This window comes from Doryrhamphus excisus, chromosome 2 (genome assembly GCF_030265055.1).
Source record: "Doryrhamphus excisus isolate RoL2022-K1 chromosome 2, RoL_Dexc_1.0, whole genome shotgun sequence".
NCBI lineage: Eukaryota > Metazoa > Chordata > Actinopteri > Syngnathiformes > Syngnathidae > Doryrhamphus > Doryrhamphus excisus.
The window spans coordinates 14,408,361-14,432,783 of NC_080467.1; the positions used below are offsets into that span (position 1 = coordinate 14,408,361).

General features: G+C 41.1%; 1 protein-coding gene across 3 annotated transcripts in view; it reads left to right on the forward strand.

The window, feature by feature from the left end:
* The window catches only part of rxraa (retinoid X receptor, alpha a), an 85,994-nt gene that overhangs the window by 56,143 nt on the left and 5,428 nt on the right, over positions 1-24,423 (forward strand). For 2 of the 3 annotated variants that reach the window (XR_009120142.1, XM_058056210.1), the window contains exons 4-10: positions 8,514-8,664; positions 9,269-9,448; positions 12,660-12,844; positions 17,340-17,469; positions 19,575-19,707; positions 22,265-22,356; positions 23,275-23,380. Coding sequence is in view for 2 of the 3 variants with exons in the window: in XM_058056210.1 (XP_057912193.1) it covers positions 8,514-8,664; positions 9,269-9,448; positions 12,660-12,844; positions 17,340-17,469; positions 19,575-19,707; positions 22,265-22,356; positions 23,275-23,380 (977 nt within the window). In the remaining variant the exon portion in view is untranslated. The remainder of the gene's footprint in view (positions 1-8,513; positions 8,665-9,268; positions 9,449-12,659; positions 12,845-17,339; positions 17,470-19,574; positions 19,708-22,264; positions 22,357-23,274; positions 23,381-24,423) is intronic. The other variant, XM_058056222.1, reaches the window with a different exon arrangement.

Here is a 24,423-nt window from a genome sequence, read left to right on the forward strand (position 1 = left end):
GCAACTCGGTTACTGTTTATCCTCACTAGGGTCACTGGGCTATGCTGGAGCCTATCCCAGCTAACTTCAGGCGAGAGGCAGGGTACACCCTGGACTGGTCGCCAGCCAATCACAGGGCACATATAGACAAACAACCATTCACACTCACATTTATATAGCATTGTAAACAAATTGTTGTTTATTTGCTTAGTATTCAAAATTAATTAGATATTGAATCTTCATTAATTCATTTATTTTCTACCACTTATCCTCACGAGGGTCGCGGGGGTGCTGGAGCCTATCCCAGCTGTCTTCGGGCAAGACTGGTCGCCAGCCAATCACAGGGCACATATAGACAAACAACCATTCACACTCACATTCATACCTATGGACAATTTGGAGTCGCCAATTAACCTAGCATGTTTTTGGAATGTGGGAGGAAACCGGAGTCCCCACGCATGCACGGGGACAGACCACCGTGCATAATAAGCTGATATTATCAAATATTCCTACTTCCGAGTGTCGAAGCTAGGGGTATACAGTATACATTTAGCTTTAAAAAATCATAGTGACGACGTTAGCCCACAGCAACTCAACACTGCCAGTGGGCAGACGTGTTCACTGACGCTATGTGAATAACTTCAACACCCAGGTTCCAAAATAACTCACAAGTCATAATAATACACACAGTCATCAGTAATATTCCACAACAATCAACAGACTTGTTTGCCAAAAGCTGCAATTCTCTGTGCATATTTTTCCCTCTGCATGTAATAAATTTTTTTGCAGATTAATGCCAAAATCACTTTTTGACAGCAGCGCTTGTGAGCAATAATTATATGTGCTGTGGCCCAGCATGGGGTAAATTTTAGTAACCTCTGAGCTGTCTAGTATAATGTCTGCTTCTTCTAAATTCTAGACCATTGGGAGTATGTAGAGGAAGTGCTTTATTTAAATAGTGTGGCAAAATTAATGTAAGAGCCTTATAAGAAGGAATAATAAATACATACACTGTATTACTCACCACTAATGTGCATGTATACACAAATGGGACATTTATTTAGGAATCCCTATATTTAATTTTGCTAATACGTTTAAGTTTGCATTAAAAAAATAAAAATATTCTTCTTGCATGTGCATTCCTGTGCAACAAATGACTAAAATACATCATGCTTGGCCATAACAGACTGTATGCATGCATTTAAATTAACAATAAAGAAAACAGATGTGAATTTACGACACAAACTGCTGCTTCCCAATAAAAAGATATGCAGAAGCATGTATTGTGCAAACAGGTGCCTGTCAAACCCGTAACAGTGTAATTGATTCCAAAGGTTGTCTCATTGTGAATATCCTACCCTAAAGGCCATAGTAGAGCGAGTCAGTTAACACCGTCCTGTGTGAAACCCAATCCTTCGTTTCTGCCGATTCGTGTTCTGATAGCAGTTATGCACACACACACAAATTAGTGATAAGAGGAAAGTCCTTACTCAGTCTACCAGTGCTTTCCAGGACAGGAACGGTACGTTGGCTTTCGAAGGAAGTTATCTTCCTTTGGTGTGAGGGGTGAAAGGTTATCATCATGACCTTATCCCTGTCCTCACCTCTGTGAAGGCAGCTGGTTCGGTGTTGACTCCTGTCAACAGGAGATATAAGATCCTGTCCACTCATACTGCTTTGCTCTTAACATTCTTTCTTGCATGACACAGTTTCTTCGCACAACAGCATGTGCATCGAAACAGAACGGAATATATCCCTCATTCGATTAACTAAATTTGTGCTCTACAAAACAATGGCCGACCATATTGTGTTTCTGGTTTTAAAACGTCTTGAATTACTGTAGTCTGTGCATCATGCCCCTCAAAGTGACGCCACCCCTTTCAGGAGCATCACCCATATCCGAGTCATTACAGTAATCATAGCGACAACATCAAGTCAGCTCTAGGAAGACAAGTCGTTGATAGAAAGCAGAGTGGCTGGGTGTCAGCTTGTGCTTGTTTGGCAGAGAGGGTCAGAGAAGCAAGCTTTCTATGACAACGTTTTGCTGAAAAGTGGTATTCTATGTTTGACAAATATTTTGTTTTGGTGTTTTTGGTCTCTTTTTTGCTGTGGTTGTTCTTTGTTGTGGAAAATGTTGAGGAGGTCTTGCGAGTAAACAGGGAGGGATGTTCACATACAATTGATATGCAATGTTTTGTACTTCGTATTGTAAATCTCTCATTCATTATTCTGGTTGTCACATTCAGTAATAACGCAACCTCCAGATGTCTAAAGTGCTCTTAAAGTTAGGGATCCAAGCACATACAGCAGATTGTAGGTTGCAATTATAGGCGTTTCATACACAGTATATGTTGTTGTGCGCGTGTGCAACTTTGTTCCCGATCGTTGCCGTTCCCCGATACTGTGGAGATAACTTTCTCTAAGTTAAAAAAGGTGCCCTTGAACTGGAAAGCAACTGGAGTTCCACAAGAGGGTTACGTATTGAAGAGCGGTACACTCGGATTTGATCTTTGCTTTTGAAGTGTCTTTCTGAGCAAAGTCTGTGCTCTGAATCAAACTAAGCCGTCTTAAGCAGCCTCTTCAACTGTCTTCTACTCGTCTCCCCTTTTCTTTTCTGCTCACTCCAGGGACGACGCCTTTCTTTTTTTTTTCACCAATGTGTTACCATTGCATACTAATTGTTTATAAGACCCTCTCGGTCAAGATTTGCCTGTTACAGGAATTCCAATTAAGTAAAAGTTGAGATAACTTATATATTAGCACACAGGCCACACAGCGAGGAGACCGGAGTTTGATTCCACCCTCGGCCATCTCTGTGTGGAGTTTCTTTGTGATGTTCTCCCCATGCATACGTGGTTTTTCTCCGGGTACTCCGGTTTCCTCCCACATTTCAAAAACATGCTAGGTTATTTGGTGACTCCAAATTGTCCATAGGTATGAATGTGAGCGTGAATGGTTGTTTGTCTATATGTGCCCTGTGATTGTCTGGCGACCAGTCCATTGGCTGGCGACCAGTCCAGGGTGTACCCCGCCTCTTGCCCGAAGACTGGGATCGGCTCCAGCATCCCCCACGACCGTAGTGAGGAAAAAACGGTAGAAAATTATTGAATGAATGAATGAATGTTTGTAGTTAGAGCACACAAAACTTATTTACAAGCTGCTAAATAAGTTTTTTAACATTTATTAGAGCTCTCTGGACATGAACCACCACCCCTAGAGTCACCTTAACACTCATATTACCCAATATACCCAACATAATAGGAGTAAATAAGCCATTTACGACGTACATAAAGAAGACTTGTGCTCATGTGTGTTGCTGTAAATGTGTTCCCAAGGGGAGGAGAGTGAGTGGCGGACAGGAAGTGATGTGAAGTGTTTTTATTGGGGTTTATGTGTTTATTGTGTGAGATCATTCACATGTCTCACCAAACTGTGGAACTGTGAACTGTGACAGTGATGCACTCAATTGTAATCTGATGCATGTTCAAATGAAATAAAACTATTAGCATTACCATTACCAAACATTACTGACACCCAGTGACCAGTGTATGTTTGACACTGCTTAATTTTGGCCAAAAATACATAAAGGTTGCTTCAATGTGCCTTTTTTTACCCCCATAATAGACCACATAACAGCAGGATTTAATAATTAATACAGGCGTACTACTATATTTAGAAAAACCAGAGTGAAGCCGCGAAGTTCAAACCGCAAAGTTGCAAGGGACAACTTTATATACACTGTGGTGAAGTTAATCTGAACAGAGTAGTCACTAGGCAGACCACGACCAACAGTCACAAAAATGACAGTACAACATGTAAACTGGCGACTACTACTTCTATGGGGAATAATAAATAACTATGCTAACTCTAAACACACAACTTTTGCAACTTTATATCCAAAAAAAGACATGCTGCTCTTAACTGTTATTAAAGATTGAGAAAAGTGGATCAGCTGTACTTTTTTATTTTTGGTATACTTGCTGCGACCCGGCCTTACCCACACTCAAGACTGAGACCCCTGCTCCAAACCCTTCATTTCTACCTGGTTGAATTGTTGAGTAGCTCTGCAAATACAGATGACACAGAAAACATATTTCTGTTCTATGAAGAATGTGACACCTACAAGTATACACGTACCGCCGATGCACTGGATGTACCAGGCGAATGTTCTCCGCTACATGTTATGTAACACCTCCCGCACATGAAACTGTTATTCAGCAGGGGTATTACATCCACTCATGTTGCACATTGTACTGCAGGGAATCCTATGTCCTACATTCCCAGTCCTTGAGATTAAATGCCCCTCATTTGTTTATCTCGCTAAGTCTGTAAAAGTTTTGAGCAAAGCCTTCCACATCCACTCAAAACATGCATACAATATGTAAGTGAGGATTGTCAAGGGGTTTCCTAAGATGATAAACTCATACACACAGCTGCCATACCTTTCTGTGAGGGGTCACATGTATGTGTTGAGGGAGCATGTATTCTATTTCCAGTAACGGTCCTGAGCTACTTTAATCCCCCTGCCTTGCCTCCATCACCATGGACAGAACAGGGGGAGAAAAAAGGTCCCAGCCAGCCCACCCCACAGTGGGGAGCAGCGCTGCCGAGATTGAGTTGCAAGTTTACTGAAAATAGATTGCGAATAGAAGAGTCTTTTCTGTCAGACAGCAGAGGGTTTGATAGAAACCATCCCAGCTGAAGAGACAGCTCTGTTAGTGCTGCGCTTCAGGGCAAAAGACGAGACGCAAGCGTTCAAGTGAGGTAAGACCTTTTGTGCGTACGTCTACGCACACTGGTGGGTGTGTATGTGCACTTGCTTCCAAAACTGGTGCATGACCAAACAGGTCATGCAGCACTGTTGATGACTTAGGGTCTGAGAGATGCTCTAGGAGCATGCGGTTAACAATAGCTAACAACTAACGTTCTAGAGCCTAGGTTCCCAAAGAGGGGGGAGTGTACCCCCAGGGATATGCCAATTGCAATAGGGGGTACGCTAATAGAAATGAAAACCCATTAGCGCCTAACACTCATAATTACGAGTGTGCCTAAACACCTCACAGTGCAAAGAGAACGGAGCAGAAAGTAAAAAGAGCATGAGCAGAGCAAGTTGTCCAATGCTCTGTGTGCATATGAAAAAATAAGTTTGATTATTAATTTGTGCATTAAAAGTGTTTACTCTTGAAGGGTTTATTTAGATTGGTGTTTCCAGTAGTGAAAACCCGTCACTTTGATTGAGGATTCCCCTGAAAATGAGGCTTGGTTTTTTCATTGGTTTTTACTTTGTATAGTGCTTCATCACTATATATTTTGTATAAAGGTATACAAAACTGTGGTGAGACCAGCCATGTTGTTTGGTCTAGAGACAGTGCCACTGAGGAAAAGACAGGAAGCAGAACAGGAGGTAGCAGCAATGAGGATGCTGAGGTTCTCATTGGGAGTGACCAGGATGGATAGGATCAGAAACGAGTACATCAGATTGACAGATTGGTAGAAGGATGCTGCGTTTAGAGCTGCCAGGTAGAAGGCGTAGAGGAAGACCAAATAGGAGGTTTATGGATGTAGTGAAGGAGGACGTGAGGGTTGTTGGTGTGAGAGAGACAGCTGCAGAAGACAGGGTTGGATGGAGGAGATTGATTTGCTGTAGCGCCCCCTGAAGGGAAAAGCCAAAAAAGAAAGACAAATAGTGCTTCATCGTGGTTGTTAAACTCCCCCCTTCAATTTGGTGTTAATATGCAGACTTAAACCATAGCCACCATGAGTGGACAAAAAAGTCAATCTCAAATTTGTCACATCAAAATGTGACCATGCAAAATACAAATCTGTGACCTGGAATTACGATAAAAACCCTTTGTAGGACTTCAGGAGGTTTGCCACCAGCCGCTTATAATTATCTACCTGTCGTTTCCCAGAAACTCTGATGCACAAGTCATTTTCTGCTTCCGTTCATGAAATTTCTCTACAGGAGAGAGATTTCTGCAAATAAAAACAAAACATTTGATGTCAAAACCCTTGTAATACGAATGCATTGGGATGTGCAGACAGGCTTTCAGATGTTCAGATACAAAGAATCCCTGAAATGAAGTTGAACGAATAAAGTTTCGTGGCAGCTTGAGTTGTTAAAGAGCACCAATGCCACCGCTGATCATATGATATTCCTTGAAATAGTTCCACTTTATTTCTTGAAATTATTAATGAAATTGTGTGCTATATTCACAATTTTATCTCTGTAGTGTAATGAAATGTTTTCTCATAATTCATCTGCGTGTGTGTGTGTGTGTTTTAAGTGATGAGGGGGGGCTTTGAACTTTTCAACTGACTGAACCAGCCAAACATTGAAACCCACATGAGCTTTTGATTTTCTTGTCGAGGTCCAACTCAAGTTCCCATGACACCACACATGCCATATTGAATTCTATGAAAATGGATATAAAAAGTTGCTTGAATTTTCCGTTTGATCAGACGTTTAAGCATCTGGTTTCAAATATATGAATCGATGGAATCTTATGTTGTAGCTTTAAGCGTCAAGGCTTCAAGCGTCAACCTTTGCTTTTTTTTTTTACCTAAAAATGTGACGTGACATGCCAAGAGCATGCGGCGTGTACATGTTTGTCTGGACTTGCCTTCTCACCTTTTACAGCTACTGTATGTTAACGTGATGTGTCTTTTGTGTGTGTGTATGTGTGTGTACCATATGTATACTCATTTATATACTCACACTGCAACTGTAGCTTTCAGTAATCAATTCAACATTTTTCACTAAATATTTTTAGTAGCATCCAAATACTACATAAGATGTACTCATCCATCGACTCATATTTTGACTCCATTGTCAGATTAAGCATCTACTGACTGTAATAAAATAAGTAAGTAAGTAAGTCTCATAGTTGTTTTGCCTGAATTATGCTCTTTTCCTGTTTATTCAGTAAGACAAGGCATTGCTCTTCGTGCTGTGTACATCTCAATAATATAACAACTTGGGATGACATGCACACAAATTGTCAACGTCTGACTTACTGTAACTGTTCCCTCCAGGCATGTTTCTGAAAAGTATAAGCTAAATTTAGACTGAAAGCGTGTGTGTAACGAGACATTTTCATGTATGAAAACTATTCCCATATAAGGCAATTGCATTTTTTTTATTTCCTACACTACAAGTCTCTTGGCTATAGGGGGATTCTAGTCAACAGTCCTTTTTTTTCAGCTAGAACGTTACTAATGGTGGGTAGCTTCTGTTCTACTCTGTGCATTTAGTGTTTTAACATAATTTATATCATCCCCCTAACATTTATCTTCACTGAAACAGCATGGAGCTAGTTAAAATAATTAGTCTCTTGCTCCCTACTTTTAGCAAAAGGCAAAGAGGGGTCACCTTCAGAAGAATTTTTATCAAAGCTCTCATTTTAGAGAGAGCAAGTGAGAGGGAGGGCCAGTTTAAAGTGAAAATTAAGAAGCCATCTGCACTGCACCGGAAACAAATAGAGTATTTAGGATACAGTATTTGGGGTAGGCCCATAAAAATGTCTACTTTTGACACTGATCTAGCCTGGGCTATGCCGCCGCGCACAGGCAGTACTGAACATAACACTGGTTTGCGTTATTTGCAGTGAATTAGCTTGACAATTATGTTCTTACTCACACAATATAAACCAACAGGAGTTCATCAAAACAACCAAAATAACACAAGAAGAAACACAGAAGAAACCACAGTCTACACACACTAATATACGTACATGCATGATGTAGGCATTTGGGTTGATGAACTCCTGTTGATTTATGTTGTGTGAGTCAGGGAGTAAATGTAAAGCTAATTCACTTCATTAGCGCACATTTACAAATAATCAGCAATTTAGGTTAAATAAGTTATTAATGGAGGCGGCACGGTGGTCTAGGGGTTAGCATCTCTGTGTGGAGTTTGCATGTTCTCCCCGTGCATGCGTGGGTTTTCCCCGGGTTTTCTCCCACATTCCAAAAACATGCTAGGTTAATTAGCGACTCCAAATTGTCCACAGGTATGAATGTGAGTGTGAATGGTTGTTTGTCTATATGTGCCCTGTGATTGGCTGGCCACCAGTCCAGGGTGTACCCCGCCTTACGCCCGAAGACAGCTGGGGTAGGCTCCAGCACCCCCTGCGACCCTCGTGAGGAAAAGCGGTAGAAAATGAATGAATGAATGAAGTTATTAATGGGTCTTGTTGACAGCATGAATGGTGTGGTATGCTGCTGCTGTGCAAAGTTCCGTTTAAAGACAAACGGTTTAATGAAAAAGGGAGCTCCTGCTGACATCAGTATTGAAGTATTGAGCCCATTTACTGTAAATTGCAGTGTAATTTGCACGTGTTTGCACGTGTGTACCTGCAAGCCATCTCTCTGTAGTACAACAGGCACTTACTGGATACTTAATGGCATCATGCAAACTATGCCGCATCAGCCAAGTAATGTGACAGGCTTCTGTAATTAAGTGCCAGTTTTGAGTTGATCAGAACTGCTTTGTGACCTGTTGGCATGTGTGTTTGTGTGTGTTGATGTTCCAGCTGAACTCTCCAATGAACTCGGTCAGCAGCACAGAGGACATTAAGCCCCCGCTGGGTCTCAACGGTGTGATGAAAGTGCCCGCCCAGCCCTCTGGCACAGCGCTGTCGCTCACCAAACACATTTGCGCCATCTGTGGTGACCGTTCCTCAGGTGAGTGGCTATGATGAGCACAGACTTGAAGTGTATCATTTTGCATGAGAAGGGGGGGGGATCTGGGTTTCAGCTACACTATATAGCTGTATTGTTCGGCCTCATGAGTCACCATGAATTGTAATTTTTCAGCATACCAAGACATTTTGGATGATTTCATACTTCCAACTTTTTGGAAATAGTCTGGGAAAGGACTTTTTCTGTTCCTCTTTTGCTCGTAGATTACCTTTTTTGAAGAGTAGAAGCTGTTATAACTGCAGAGAGGGGCATAGTCCAGTTTTTCCAGTGCTATAGCTACAATAATGTAAAGCTTTTGATGAAGGAAAAAGGAAAGGAAAAAGGTTTTTTTAAAGACCCCCCAGGATTTTGCAATGTAGCCATCTGTTTGGTGATGCCCTTCGTGTTGTGTGGTGTCCGCACTTATAATATTCAAAGCAGTTTTCAGTACACGTGCAGTACATCGTTGTTTGTTTGAAAATGAACAAAATGAGTGTCTGTCCATCGTCTTCATAATATTATTGTGGTGTCCTTTGTTTTTGATTGAGTTGCAAATGAGCACGCCATATGTGTCAATAAAAACAAAGGTGTCTGCTTCACTCCTCAGGTAAACACTATGGCGTATACAGCTGCGAGGGCTGCAAAGGCTTCTTCAAAAGGACAGTGCGCAAAGATCTTACCTACACATGTCGCGACAACAAGGACTGCGTCATTGACAAGCGTCAGAGGAACCGGTGCCAGTACTGCCGCTACCAAAAGTGTTTAGCCATGGGCATGAAGAGAGAAGGTACAGCACATACCGTTGAGGATAGTCACACTTACTTCCATCCTAATGCTCATTTGATGCAAATGTCAGTGTTGGAGATATGAATAGCATTGTAAACAAATTGTTGTTTATTTGCTTAGTATTCAAAATTAATTAGATATTAAATCTTCATTAATTCATTTATTTTCTACCACTTATCCTCACGAGGGTCGCGGGGGTGCTGGAGCCTATCCCAGCTGTCTTCGGGCGAGACTGGTCGCCAGCCAATCACAGGGCACATATAGACAAACAACCATTCACACTCACATTCATACCTATGGACAATTTGGAGTCGCTAATTAACCTAGCATGTTTTTGGAATGTGGGAGGAAACCGAAGTACCCGCAGAAAACCCACGCATGCACAGAGAGAACATGCAAACGCCACACAGAGATGGCCGAGGGTGGAAATGAACTCAGGTTATGTAGCTGTGAGGCCTGCGTGCTAACCACTCTGTCGCCGTGCAACCTCACCACAAACAATTACATGTTATCCATTTTTTTGAACAATTAAAAACTGTTACAGAAATGGCAAACATGTCACTAAGTGGAAGTTGTCATTTCTAAAAAAATGAAGGATATGAGCAAGTGCCAGCATCCTTCATCCTTTAACTGAAAAACTCCAGTTTTTACTATGTTTACAACATTTTACTGTAAAAGTACCATCAATTTAGAAATATATGATTTTGTCCGATGGAAAAGAACATAAAACCAGGGAGAGTTTGGGTCCTTACAGACTGTAAGGTGTGAATTTTAACACCCCATGCTGTTCAGCGCTGTTTCACACATTGAACACATCACTCATTCCTCCCATTATGGTCACCACGGTTACTAAATACAGATATACAGAGTGAGGGATGTCCATATATGATGATGATGATTAAAGATGGTGAAGGGTGTTAACCAGGAACATACGTGCAAGTACATGCGTGCATGACTTCGATGTTGAAAACACTTTCGATATAAGGCCAGTTTGTCTTTGACCTTTACTTGGCCTTCCCCTCACCATTGAAGGACACTTTTCTCTCTCAAGGATATTATCAATTACTTCCGTTTGCCCCACTCACTGTGCCACCGAAGCCACCCCGTACACCCTGAGGGTGATGGTTACAGAGCAAGGCAGTAGTGGCCCAAAAGGCTAAGTGAATCCACAGTAAAACAGGATTATATGAATTTATACTCTTGCAGTCAGGAGAGAGGGGGAGGAGGAGCGAGAATAAAGTTAACATGATTTCAGCCCTCTTCACCTCTCTCTGACTCCGGCACAAGTATTTTACCCTTGGGCTGACCTCCACTGCCAGACAGCAGATCCTCTAAAGTGGGGCCCCTTTCCTTCTCCTTGTAGAACAGCCACAGCTACCCCCCCCCCATCATGACCACAGAAAAATATGAAAACAGTTCATTCTGCAAACTCATCGAGTGTTGTGTTTTCACTTTTACTGGTGTGTGTTTTTATGAACACTTGCAGAACTTTTAAAATAGCCACACAACTTTGTTATGTGGTATTTTGACTTAAGTTAATTATACTTTCAAAAAGACAAAACATATGCACACACACTTGTGCATCTTTTCATTCCTTCGCTTGGGCGGAGGTGCGGTTTCTCTTGCCTTAGCCGCAGTGAGTCTCAGTGTCTGCTGAGCACACAAACCATTTCCTGTGTCTCCTGGCCAAGCCAATCAAATGACAGAAGCATTACAGTAATGTTTTAACCAGTTAGTGTGTGCGACAAGTCAAAAAAAAAAATGTACCAGACACAGTCCTCATTGATTTGTGTTGTACTTTAGGTCAGGATGTTGTTCTGTGTCACACAGACTTCAATTCAGTGTGGATTATTTATAGGTTTGTAAAAGAGAGAGTCCTTTGGCATTCATGCATTGCTGTGAGTAAAATGGAATGCAGAGGTCGTCAATGATTTCCATTCATACTGTTGAAGCAATTATTGTCGCATCAACGTTCTTGGATAACTGACATGAGGCCCGGTGTTTAGAAACGAATGAAACAGCTGTATTTTAACACCAAAACTTCATTTTTATGTTCACAAATGAATAGAAATAGAAAATCACGTAACAATATAATTATCGTTGTACATTACTTACAGACGCAAAGTATTCCATAACAAAAATCATCCGGTTTGTGTGCTTAACTGCGTCACATGCTCAACTCAAGGAATCATTGCGGTGACCAAATATCGCCAAAAAACAAACCGCCACCTCACTTTAATTTAATATACAGCATATACAGTATTATATATTGTGATATACAGTATACATTGCACTTATTTATATAAGTTTATATAAGTTTGACTTAGAAGATGTCCAAAAATTCTTGCAATAATATAATATTCATTCATTCATTCTTTTTCTACCGCTTACGAGGGTCGCGTGGTCTATCCCAGCTGTCTTCGGGCAAGAGGCGGGGTACACCCTGGACTGGTCGCCTGCCAATCACAGGGCACATATAGACAAACAACCATTCACACTCACATTCATACCTATGGACAATTTGGAGTCGCCAATTAACCTAGCATGTTTTTGGAATGTGGGAGGAAACCGGAGTACCCGGAGAAAACCCACGCATGCACGGGGAGAACATGCAAACTCCACACAGAGATGGCTGAGGGTGGAATTAAACTCGGGTCCTAGCTGTAAGGCCTGAGTGCTAACCACTCGGCCCACCGTGCAATCATGATTGGCTTATTTTTTAGTATACACTCTAATGGCAACAAAAGCCACCACTCTTTTTTTAATGATGCAAATTAATGAATTATCAGCAATTTACAATTATGCTCCAGCTGGATTCTTTCAGATAAAGATGTTGGAAAAAATATTACTTGTCATTGGCCTAAATACATACTGTACTGTACATGTACACTCCTGAACAAAATCGTAAGACCCGGGGGAAATTACAAGTATTTGCATTTTGCGCTGGCGGATTGTAATTAGATTGTAAGTAGAGCATCAAAATGCAAAAAGAAACAGAAGTGAGATGCAAGAAATAGAGCAGCTTGCAATTTAGGGAAAACGCGATTGAAAATCAAACAAATATAAGGTTATTTAAGTCATGTAAATGTTCCATTTATCAGTAAATATTTGGAGTGTATGACCTTTTGAGCTCCACAGTGTATATGAGCTTTTGGTTACATGTGAACATACTAAAATACCACCAAATATACAGCAGTAGTGACCGGAACCAGTTTTATTACATGCAGCCGTTCAGGAGGAGCGCCAACGAGCCAAGGACAAGAATGAGAATGAGGTGGAGTCGACCAGCTGCGCCAATGAGGACATGCCCGTTGAGAAGATTCTGGAAGCTGAGCAGGCAGTGGAACCCAAGACAGAGACCTACATCGAGACCAGCCTTGGTGTTCCTTCCAACTCGGTGAGTTTTTAGTCTCCGTACCATTCCATTAGTGCCATAATCTTAAATATGTACATTCAAATATTGCCAAGGGACACTGGGTCAAAGGTTTACACATCAGTATTAATGATCGGAGTTTTCATCTGTATTGAAGATTGTGGTTAGATATCCTGCCGATGCTGTTTCTTTTGCTATGAGTGCCCCCTCTTTAGAGTTCTTTCGACAAGGACTGCTTGTGATCTGGAGCGCTGGTTCTCCCTTCTCACCTTGTATCAGACACGAGTCTCCCCCTTTATCCCCTCTGCAACAGCTGGGCAGAGGAGGCGAAATGTGATGAATAATACAACAGGCAGACTGTTCTTGAAAGCATCGCCACAAAGTCTTTGCTTTCCGAGGAATTCTGACGGAGCATGAGAAACATCTGAGCTGTGCAGCAGCCTAAGGAGGGTGAGAGCGAATGCAGGGAGGGAAGGTGCGGCTGAAGAAGGAGGCGGGTGGGGGAGAAAGAGAGAAAGCGGAGGACTCCTTCTGGGATTCGTCTGCTTGAGGGGAGGGAAATGTCCTGTGAAGTAAAAGTGGTGATGTGAAGGCTGTTATGTGAGTAAATGGAGCTATTTTCGGAGACTAGGTAGACATGTGGGGGATGAGGGTTGACCTTACAATATCAGCACATCACTCATGCACTGAGTGTCATTGTGCCTCAATTACAACAGCAGGCTATGCACGCCAATAAGGGAATTTTTTTTTATGCAGCACAGTTATGAGTCAATTTTAATCATTTTTCCACATGTTGCACATATATTGTGTGTAATACATTTAGTGTATATGCTCATCGGACAGCGCTTTTCTACCAGCTCATTCATGTGACTCAAAGTCCGATTTGACAAGCAAACGATCCAGCTGCAAAGGTAGCAGTCTCCTGTATCGATAAAAATCCATTACGGAGACTTACGGAGCAAAAGGATTGTCATGAATGCTCCATAGGTTGCCATGACTGGAGACGAGAATTGATATAAATTGTTGCACAGAGGCAAGTATGGTAACTTTTTTGCTTTGTAACTTGTTTACTTTCAAATCTTGCATCTTTGTAACCTATGTGGAGTGTCGGAAACACTTTGCTCGGTCTGAAATGCTGCACACTTACTATTGTTATGACATTTTCAGGATGGGATTGTACTTTTCAACGCTTACACAGCGTTTCCATTGCATCCATGTGATAAATAGTTTACTTACATTATCTGTGCTTGGACACTTTGATACTTTTGAAGAGATGTTTTGCACTATTGGATTGAGAACTGGCATACTTAATCTGCCTTCAATATCTGCCTTGCAGGTTGTCTTGACCACAGCGTCCCCTATTTTGCTCCCCCCACCCCACCCCTCCTCTGCATGGTTTTCATTGAGAAGCGGTGCCCCGTGCTATAATTAATCACAGAGCCCAGGCCATGAGTGCACCACATAAATGGGCCACCACCACCGTCTAATGGCTGGGGTCTGGCCAAGCTGAATAAAGTGTGTTTATCTCATGTTGACCTAGAACAGAAGTTAAACATGCGTTAGTAATGTGCCTTCAGAGGCCTCCTCTGAAGGTGGAGGGGGGGCGAGAGGGGCCGCTTGAGTTACTTAATCCTGCAGGTGGGTTTTTTTGTACTTGGTACTTGGTGGCTGTTCTCTTCTGTCTGTGCTTCCATTTCCATACAGCTTTAGTTGCTTATCCATAATAAAAGTATAGACAGTGTTATTTAGATAATAATTAGCTGATGATTCATCCCTGCTCCTGACGTATGAGTTTCTTTAAAAAAAAAAAAAGTGGGACACTTGAGTAATTCATTTTCATGCTGATGTGTAAGCATCCAATTTTCTCCCTGTTGTCACGCTCGTATTGGCTGGTTCAAGCAGAATTAATGAAAAATTGAAAAGGAAATTTTTCTTCTCTCCTCCTCAAGCGATGAAATTTTTATAAGACAACGTGCAAGCCTGGCATTTTTTTTTCTTAACTTGCTGCGATGGTCCAGCATGCTAGTTTAAATTGCATTAAACAGTTTTGATCATAATTAAAATTAGATTTTTTGTGGCCTACAATGGGACGACTAGCTAAGTTCCAGTGAAATTGAGGTTTTCTTTCTTTGAGTTGTGAGATATTCGCTGTTCACTGTTCTCAAAGGGCTCCTCCTTTGTGACCAGATAACATCCTAAATGCTGCTTAGAGACTTGTCAGTGTGTACAGTAATGTGATGCCCGAGGATTGTTGCCCCCCCCCCCCCACTACCCGTCATCTCCACAGAAACCGGGTCAGTGTAAACACTGCTAAGATAGCCATGCAACATTCATGAGGCATGCCATGTTTAACTGGAACTCCTGCACTTGTGAAAGAGGGGAAGTTCAACTGTGTTGCACTCTTAAAACATATTGTGTTTGTCTTTGTTTTGCCCGGGTCTTCGCTTTTGGAATGAATTAGCTGAATTTGTTTATGCGCTTTTGAGAGGAAGTGTGTCTCACAATATCTGTCACGCCGAACTACACCGTCCACATCTCCCAAGGAGATCCGTCGCTGCAATATTCATGAGTTGCCAGTATTCATTCTCCCACTGAAGAATAAGACACTACTTTCATTTTTCAAAAGAGTGTCGTCTTTGTGTCTGCGCTAACCTTTTTTTTTTCCTTGTTTCCACTGCATCTGTGTGATACTCAGCAGTCAGTGTGAGTTTCACACTGCAGGGAAGGAAACACAGAGGACACACAGAGATGTCTCTGGCCCAGTGCTACAAAATGCGGATGTGAGTGGAGGGACGTTTTTCTCCTTCATCATGAACTAATCTTCTCTTGAGCGGTGGCGTTGATAGTTTGGATCCTCCAAGCTTTTAGAATTGATCAGCAGGCTTTGGAAAAGGATGCCAGGAAGGTTCTGCCGATTATGTTAGTGAAGAAGTTCACAGGAGGATACTTGTTTACCTCATTTGAATGAAACACAAGTCTTTGTTTACAGAGGTTCATATCAAGCGTTTGTATTCCTAGGATGGCGACAAGTGGACGTACAATGTGGGTGCATTAGGCATACCGGATCTGTGTTGCATTAGAATTTCAGTACTTATGTTCCCTGAGGGTCAAAGACCAAAGTCTTTCAGGACTCTTTAGGGCAGGGGTGGGCAAATATTTTGACTTGTGGACCGCATTGAGTTAAGAAAATTGTCCGGGGGGGCAGAACATATATTTAACACACACACACTATTCTATGCTTATAATTTTCCTTGAGTTATTTGTCTAAATGTATCTGTAAAAGTGTTGTACTATCAGCCTCATGTCCCTTTTTTCAGGAGCACGCTAAACATCAGACCACATCAAACTATGTAATTTAATTTTTAAGTTGTTTTTTTTTTACTAAATAAGACAAGACATCCGACTTGCAAGTCATGTTGCCAGTTTGTATGTTAAAAGTTGAAATATTTAGAAAGCAACTGGCGGGTGCGATTGAAACGCTTGCTGGGCCGCATGTGCAGCCCCGGGCCGTAGTTTGCCCACCCCTGCTTTAGGGTATGCAGTCCTTGTCTCGGTGTTGAAACTCGTAATGCACACAAAGACACTGATATTGATCAAATGTCACTCACATAATGTATGCATTCCACACACTATATTGACATAATCATTAGCAGGCCCCATAATTGCCTCAGAGTACATAATTATTCATGCTACCTGGACATTTGGAGACAAATGCTTACAAAAATACTTAGCAGGTAGATACATTTGTTTTTGTAACCTATTCCGAGCAGTAAATCTTGTAGTAGTACTTGTGTCTTTGCATAGAATGTGAAGGGTAAAGAAGCAGTTCATTTTGCATTCAATACATCTTCACATTTGATGAAGTGTGCTGTCGCAGCAGAAGATAATACTCTGTGCCTCACTTAAATGAGATTTGGTTTTAAAAGCCTTCTCTATTGTGTCTTATGTCACTTACCTAAAAATAATAGCCGTGTTCATCTGTGAGGCGATCCTTTCTGTTCGCTTTATGCCCATCACCGCTTATGGCTTGAGTGGATATAATAACTGGATAGATGGCTCTTTCTCCTTGATTCACTTTACATTAAGCCCGGTCAGTATTCAACTAGTAAATGGACTAGACTGTGTGCACTGTTGCTGGTTGCTTTCTATATATATATATATATATATATATATATATATATATATATATATATATATATATATATATATATATATATATATATATATATTGTGTCGTTGATCATATGTAGAGAAAAAAAGTAGAAATTTGAAAAACATTGAAGCTATTGTACCTGGTCAGTGTCAAACACATGTGCTGTTGTGAAATGTCAGCAGAGACCTCTTCGGTTCTATTAGCTGTCCAAACAGCTGATTTGTGTCTGCTAAATGAGCCACAAAGAACTCTGCTTAGAGGCAATTATATTCCATTTGGGGAAACTCGGTGCCTAGTATTTTCTGCCCAAAAGACAGTTTATCGACTAGATATGTATCATACCTGTCTGTTCTCCTTTCCTTACAGCCCAATGACCCAGTGACAAATATCTGTCAGGCTGCGGACAAGCAGCTCTTTACATTGGTTGAGTGGGCCAAGAGGATTCCCCACTTCTCTGAACTGCCACTGGATGATCAGGTCATCCTTCTACGAGCAGGTTGGTAAAGTTCAGCTTCTAATATAATAATAACTGCTCAGTTTTCTAAGACTACATGAACAGTCCAGTTGTGATCGATTCATTGCCCTCAGAATGCAATGAATGAATGAGAATATTTACATGCAAGATTCATAAGCCAAACATCTCAAGACCTTCTTCAGAAACTTCAGATGCTTCCAATAAAATCAATGTGTGTTTCAAACACAGAAACCAGAGTCGGATATACTGTATTTACCTCAGTACATGTTGGAATTTATGCTTCTGTTAATGAACTCATGCAGCCACAGACCATTACGTTATCACCACTATGCTTAACTGGAGGCAAGACACAATTATCTTGCTCCTCACTTATGTTTTCCGTTGTTTAGACAGTAATGGCTATGTGCAATTGTGCGACCATGACTCTGACAGCCCAAGCATTTATCCAACAGACAGAAATTTCCTTTGACTGCACTTTTTTGCCGCACGATTAAAATGTGCACGTCCTGTGCACACCTTAGTTTGAGGAAGCACCAGTGACTATAGCCACAGGCAAGAACAATACCGAGCAGAAATAAAAGGGTATTTTGATTGGTAAATGTTGCTAAAATTGAGATTTCCACCACTTATTATGGATAAAAACTTATTTCTAAATGTGATTAATTGTGAGTTAACTATGGACAAAAATGCAATTAATCACAATTAAATATTTTCAGCGGTTGACATCCTTAATAAATGCATTAGCAGTTCTTGCTTCAAATCGACTCTCCTTTCCTTTTCCCCCCGCAAGCTGCATCACAGGGGCTGGACAAAGAGTTTCGAGTTTCACTGACTCACGGGTACTAGATGAAGACTCGAGTTTCTCATACTCACGGGTCCCTGACAAACACTTGAGTTTCACAGAGTCACAGCTGATCGACGAAGACTCGAGTTTAACTGACCTACGGGTAGTCAACAAAAACTGGAATTTCAATGACTCACGTGTACTCGATAAACTGTTGATGAAACCCGATTTTCCCTGTGCGTTACAATAACCCAAGTTTCACCTACTCACAACAAAGAGAAGTTTCACTAACTAAATGGGGACACAACGAAAACGTGAGTCTTACTGACTCATAGTTGCTCGCCGAGCATCTACAGCTGCCTAACTTGTTGCACACGTGCGGGTTTCTGCGCATGCCCTTTGTGACAAGTGTCAGGAGTGACTCATAAGAACTTGAGTCAGTATCTATCACACCGAAGAACATCACATTTTTCTCCTATTGTCCCTTGAGAAGGAGCGCTGTCATAGAAATTGTTGCTCACATGTGATGGTTGTACTCACTTTTGTGAATACTGCATTTGGAGAAAAGTGTTCAGGATGGATTTAAAAGATGTTAAATTTAACATCACATGCAAGAGGGTCTTTTGGGGTCCCCTAACACATTACCCCTGCTGGCTGCCTGTCGTTGCAAATGACACCATTATATTGCTAATCTACCTTGAGGAAAAGAAACGATATTACACACCCAATCCCATCCCATGAAATAAAAGAGAATCCTCCCATCAGTCTTTATGCTGTGCACACACAAGTGATGGAGAGACTTGAGCCAAGCAGAGAGAGACATTATTCCGGAGAGCTCGTCTCCTCTCAGCTCTCAGGTTTTCTATAAATAACCGCTTTAGTTCTGCTGTATCACAGATAAAAGCATCCTGGCTCCTCTCGTACCCAACTCAACTCTGGGGAAAAGAGGCGAGTGTTGCCAGGCAGAACAGTTAAAGGAGCTCTGTCACTCAAAAAGCACCGTCTTGTGTCTTGAGTGCTCTCGGTGTCAAGCCCCTGCTTTGGCGCATCAAGCCTGTTGTCTTTATCGTGTTGGCAGCCACAGTTCATCGCTTTTACATGCCTGTCGCTTCAGAAAGTATGATTCCAACGTCTTAGTAATAACCCGATGACGCCGCTTGAGAACCCTGTGTGCTTTTACCACGCAGCTTAATTGAATCATCGCAGTCCCCCCCACTCTAACCCTTTGTTGTCACTGTCATTTGGCCTGAAAGCACTCATGTGAACCTTTGTACTAGGATTTGCTTGTTTTCTCTCCCTCATTTACGCTTTCCTCCGTCTTTCTCGCCCATTTCTGCTGCAGGTTGGAATGAACTCCTTATTGCGTCATTTTCGCACCGCTCAATAGCAGTAAAAGACGGGATTCTGTTGGCGACCGGGCTGCACGTCCACCGCAACAGCGCTCATAGTGCCGGAGTGGGAGCCATCTTTGACAGGTCTGTGGGAGTTTTGCCTTGTATAAATTTCATACTGTATAAAGCTCACAAGCTGCATGCCTTGGGTTTAGATTACAATGTAGGTGTATTCTGTCCTTTTTATAAGCATTAACATGCCACAAATTAACCTTTATTAAATTTTGAGGTGTAAATTTGCAAAGGTTTCACAATGAGCCACACCACGTTTCAGTATACCATATTTGCAATGCTGTAGTCGAGGCAGAGGGCGGGAACAGAGGTGCGGGCTTCCTTAATTAAAGAACTGAATTTAACAAATACTGAAATAAAATGGAAAAGTATCCGTATTGATAGTAATGTTTCTCAACAAACACTGATCTTTCTAGTTAAGCTTCAACTTGAAGGACTAAAAACCTGAAGGGCATTTTTTTTTTAAGTCAAGCCAAGTCAGTCACGGTGAAGTAACCCCCGTGGAGACTGTTGTTGACATTTCAGGTCGGCAACCTGTCACAGGCTAATATCTTACAGGCGGCTGCAGCATCTGTTTGTTGATGATTTATGCTGAAAAGTATTTGCATCTTGTCAAATCTGCAAGTGTGCTGCTTTAATCTGTTTCACAACTTTAGATACACATGCGTCTAATGAGAGCCAATAAAATAGAGCATTATACACCGAAGGCCACATACTGAAAAATGAAAGGATGCAAGGCCCACTTTGATATTTTTGTACATCAACACATGTAGATATGCAAAGAAGTTATATACTATATATTTCAAGAAAAATAGCCTGCATCTCAGATTTGTGAAAAAGTTATTAATATGAACGTCAGTCTTTGCTCCATTTTTCTCCCAAATATTTCAAATTTCTTTTTAAATCATCTTCGCAAATTTTATTTATTTATTTATTTACTTTATTCTCATAATATTTTGACATAATATTTTGACTTTATTCCTATAACATTCCAAACATTAGAAACATTTTGTTTGGTTTCTTTCTCATAATATATATTATGAGAAACCATTATTTTAAAATAAGGTATTTATTTATTTTTCTTTTAATACTTTGACTTTATTCTCATGAAGTCTTGGGTTTTTTTCCCATTTCTGCCATTTTTATTATGCATTATTATTGTATTATTTATTATTTTATTTCAACTTTCTTCTCATGAATGTTCTTTTCTTAATTCTGACTTTATTTCTATATAATTTGGACCTTATTTTTGTAATTTTATAGCTTTTTCTGTGATCCAATTATAAATAAAAAAATAAGTTTATTTGTTGCTTTGTTTTTCATATCAGGACTTTCCTTAACATTTCAACTTTATGCAACTAAAATGGCATTATTTGTTTATTCTTTTATAATGATGACTCTTTCGCATTAGATTGCACAATTCTTCGATCAATATTTTGACATTCTTGAATAATGACTGCACATTTTTTGCTTTTTTGCTTTTATTCTTTTTATTTTGTGTCATAGGCCAATTTAAAAAACACACACACAGCCATGTGCTGCAAATGGCCCCTGGGTTGCACTTTGGACACCCCTGTTTTGTACTGTTGAATCATCCCACAACAAGAGATAAAACAGGCAGCATGTTTAAGAGCAATGTTGGAGTTATCTGTCAATATCTGTGCCAGCCTTTGGAGTCAAAGCCCGAGGACCATATCTCATCTCTGTAATAAGTGTGACTAGCTATAAGATACACAGAACTGATTATGTTTATTTATCTACCGCTCTCTGGCTTCCTCATTTAAATGAGACCGATTATCATAAACACTTCCGTCTTTTTTTCAGTTGTGTTGTTCCTTGTAGCAAATTGAATTACAATGAGCTGAGAGTCACAATTGACTCCACTCAGAATGAGAGGGGGAGGACATGGAGAGGGTGTGACCGTGTCAAAGAGGGGAGAGGAGTAGCAGCGACTCCCTCTTGTGATGTCACACACTCGCACAGTGGGATTTTTTGATATGCTACTGTTTTTTTTGGCGGCATTATTATTAAAAGCATGTACCAGTATAAGTTGCATTTTTTCATAGTGTAACTTGTAATACATAAATAACATGTGTTGCCCATGATGCCACTTCATATGCACGATGAGGTTGGTCGTGTTAAACTTGTGCATGACCAGTTTTGCACTTTTTTTACTGCCACACAACTGACATCACTCCTGCTCCTTGCTACTTTGTTAGCATGCTAGAAAACACTGTTACTGTGATCACATTTCAGATTTCCGATATAATAAAAAATAATATGTGATAAAATATGACTGTTTGATAGGATGCATACAGGTGTCACGTCATGTATTAAAAATATCTTCTTTGAGAACATGCTGACCTGTATTAAACATCTAAGGTTTTATTGTGTCCAGATACTTTAAAAGGCTTTTGGGCTTTTAGTTTAGCTGGCATCTATTACACGAAGCACTTTAATTTGGGTGACTTTTGGCAGGCCCAGGAGCCGCCTATTGAGAACGCCTGGTCTAATTAGAGATGTTTGTTTCCTATGATCAAACATAGGATTAAAAAAAAAAAACATTCAAAGTTTTGTTATTTACTGAAGAACATTTCTTCATCTCCGCCTTTTTATGTGTTTTGTGCAGAGTGCTCACAGAACTGGTGTCGAAGATGCGGGATATGCAGATGGATAAGACAGAACTGGGGTGCCTTCGAGCTATAGTCCTTTTCAATCCAGGTAACCATGACTGAGCTTTTTTGCAGTGGATCTTTGAGCAAATTGTACATAATCATAAGTATAACTGATGCTTGCAAACATACCACCATCTACTCTCTGGCAGTACTTGACTGCCAGATACTGCTCGACACTAAAACACTCTTTTTATTCATCCAATCCAATCCATACATGAATTGAATTGAACTGAATTGAACGCTGCTCCTTAACACACCTGGTCTGCCACAGAAGAAGAAGATGTAGCACAAGGGTACAGTGTTACCAACATTGCGAGTTCATTTGTAGTTCTAAACATATTTGTTTTGCTTGTCATGTTGTCTGCCCCCACACAATGACACCACAGAAGACTGTCTCGTCACTTGTCTGACCTGAGCTCCAAACTAACAACATGCTGTCGCTGAAACCTCACGGCGCCAAAGTAACCCATTAAAGCCAACCACCAACATGACCCAGTGTGGGAGTCTCTGTCCCTCTGAGGCCAGTGTGTATCGGACCACCCCAGGCACACTGATTCTCTGTGTTCCACTTTTGTTTGGGCCTCCACCGGGCCGACTGGCTCTGCTTCGCTCTTCTGCTCGAGTCCTTGTTAATTAGAGTTCAGCAGATTGTTCCGAGAGGAAAAAGAGAGCGCTCCGTTCTCTCTGTGTGTCACCTTGAGTTCAACCATTAGTGGTAATTGTTTTGTGTTCATTGCCAATGTTAATCAATGACATCATCAAAGAGGCGTGTAAATGGCACAAATCCAGAATGCTGTCCTCAATGGGGCAGCGGGGTTAAAGCTCAACTTGTTTATTATAAATTCCTGGCCTTCATTCAGTGTTCACTTGTTCATAGGCATAAAAGCAGCAGCAGGCTTTCTAAACCTCCTTTAAGTGTATTTCATTATTATTTCTGACTCTGTGTGTGTGTGTGTGTTCACAGACTCCAAGGGTCTGTCAAACCCAAGTGAGGTAGAAGCTCTGAGAGAGAAAGTCTATGCGTCTTTAGAGGCCTACTGCAAACAGAAGTACCCTGAGCAGCCTGGCAGGTATAAAAACACACTTCACCTTTAACTCAGTACTCACAGTGTACAGGAAATACAGCAGGATGGAGTCGCCGCACATTGAAAATGAGTCAACACACAGCCATTATTATCGAAATAGCTGGCAACATACGTTTTTTTATATCTGGCCTACAGTTAAGCATGATGGTACTGTCACGGTCTGGGGTGGCATGAGTGCTGCCGGCACTCTTGATCTGTGGTTCATTTGGGGATGAATGAATGCCAAGCACTGTGACATTCTGAAGCAGAGCATGATCCCGTCCCTTGGGAAACTGGGCCACATGGTAGTTTTCTAACATAATACCGATCCCAAACACTCCAAGATGGCACATGCGTTGCTGAGGAAGCTGAGGGTAAACCAAATTGCCCTGTGGAGTATCCTCGAACTGAACATGAAGGGAGCAGGAGAGGTAACCTGTGCATCCCCAAGAGGATTAAGGCAGTGTTCAATAGCAATGGTGCTCACAATTGGGACACAATTTTTGGACATGTTCTCCTTGAGGTGCGTTCACTTTTGTTCAACAATAATGGTTGTGTGTTGAATTATTTTCAGTCAGCACTCACCACTTCACGCTTCAACTTGTTGGTCACCTGTTCAGACACAGTCTCAAGTTCTTGTTGTTTTAATGCGCAAGATTAGACACATGCAATCCAGAAAATGATATGTAAATGTTACAGGTACATGTGATAGATACAGAAACAACAGATGGAATGATACAGCACTCTACAAGAAGCAATGAAGTCTGTAAAATTAAATCATGAAAAAAAAAATTGTTACAACTATAATGATGAAAATGGTAATATTAAAGATGAACATAATAATGGTGATAATAATAACAATAATAATGGTAATAATGATAAAGATGGCGACACGGCGCTCGAGTGGTTAGCGCACAGACCTCACAGCTAGGAGACCAGGGTTCAATTCCACCCTCGGCCATCTCTGTGTGGAGTTCATTCCAACCTCCCTATGCATGCGTGGGTTTTTTTCCGGGTACTCCGGTTTCCTCCCACATTCCAAAAACATG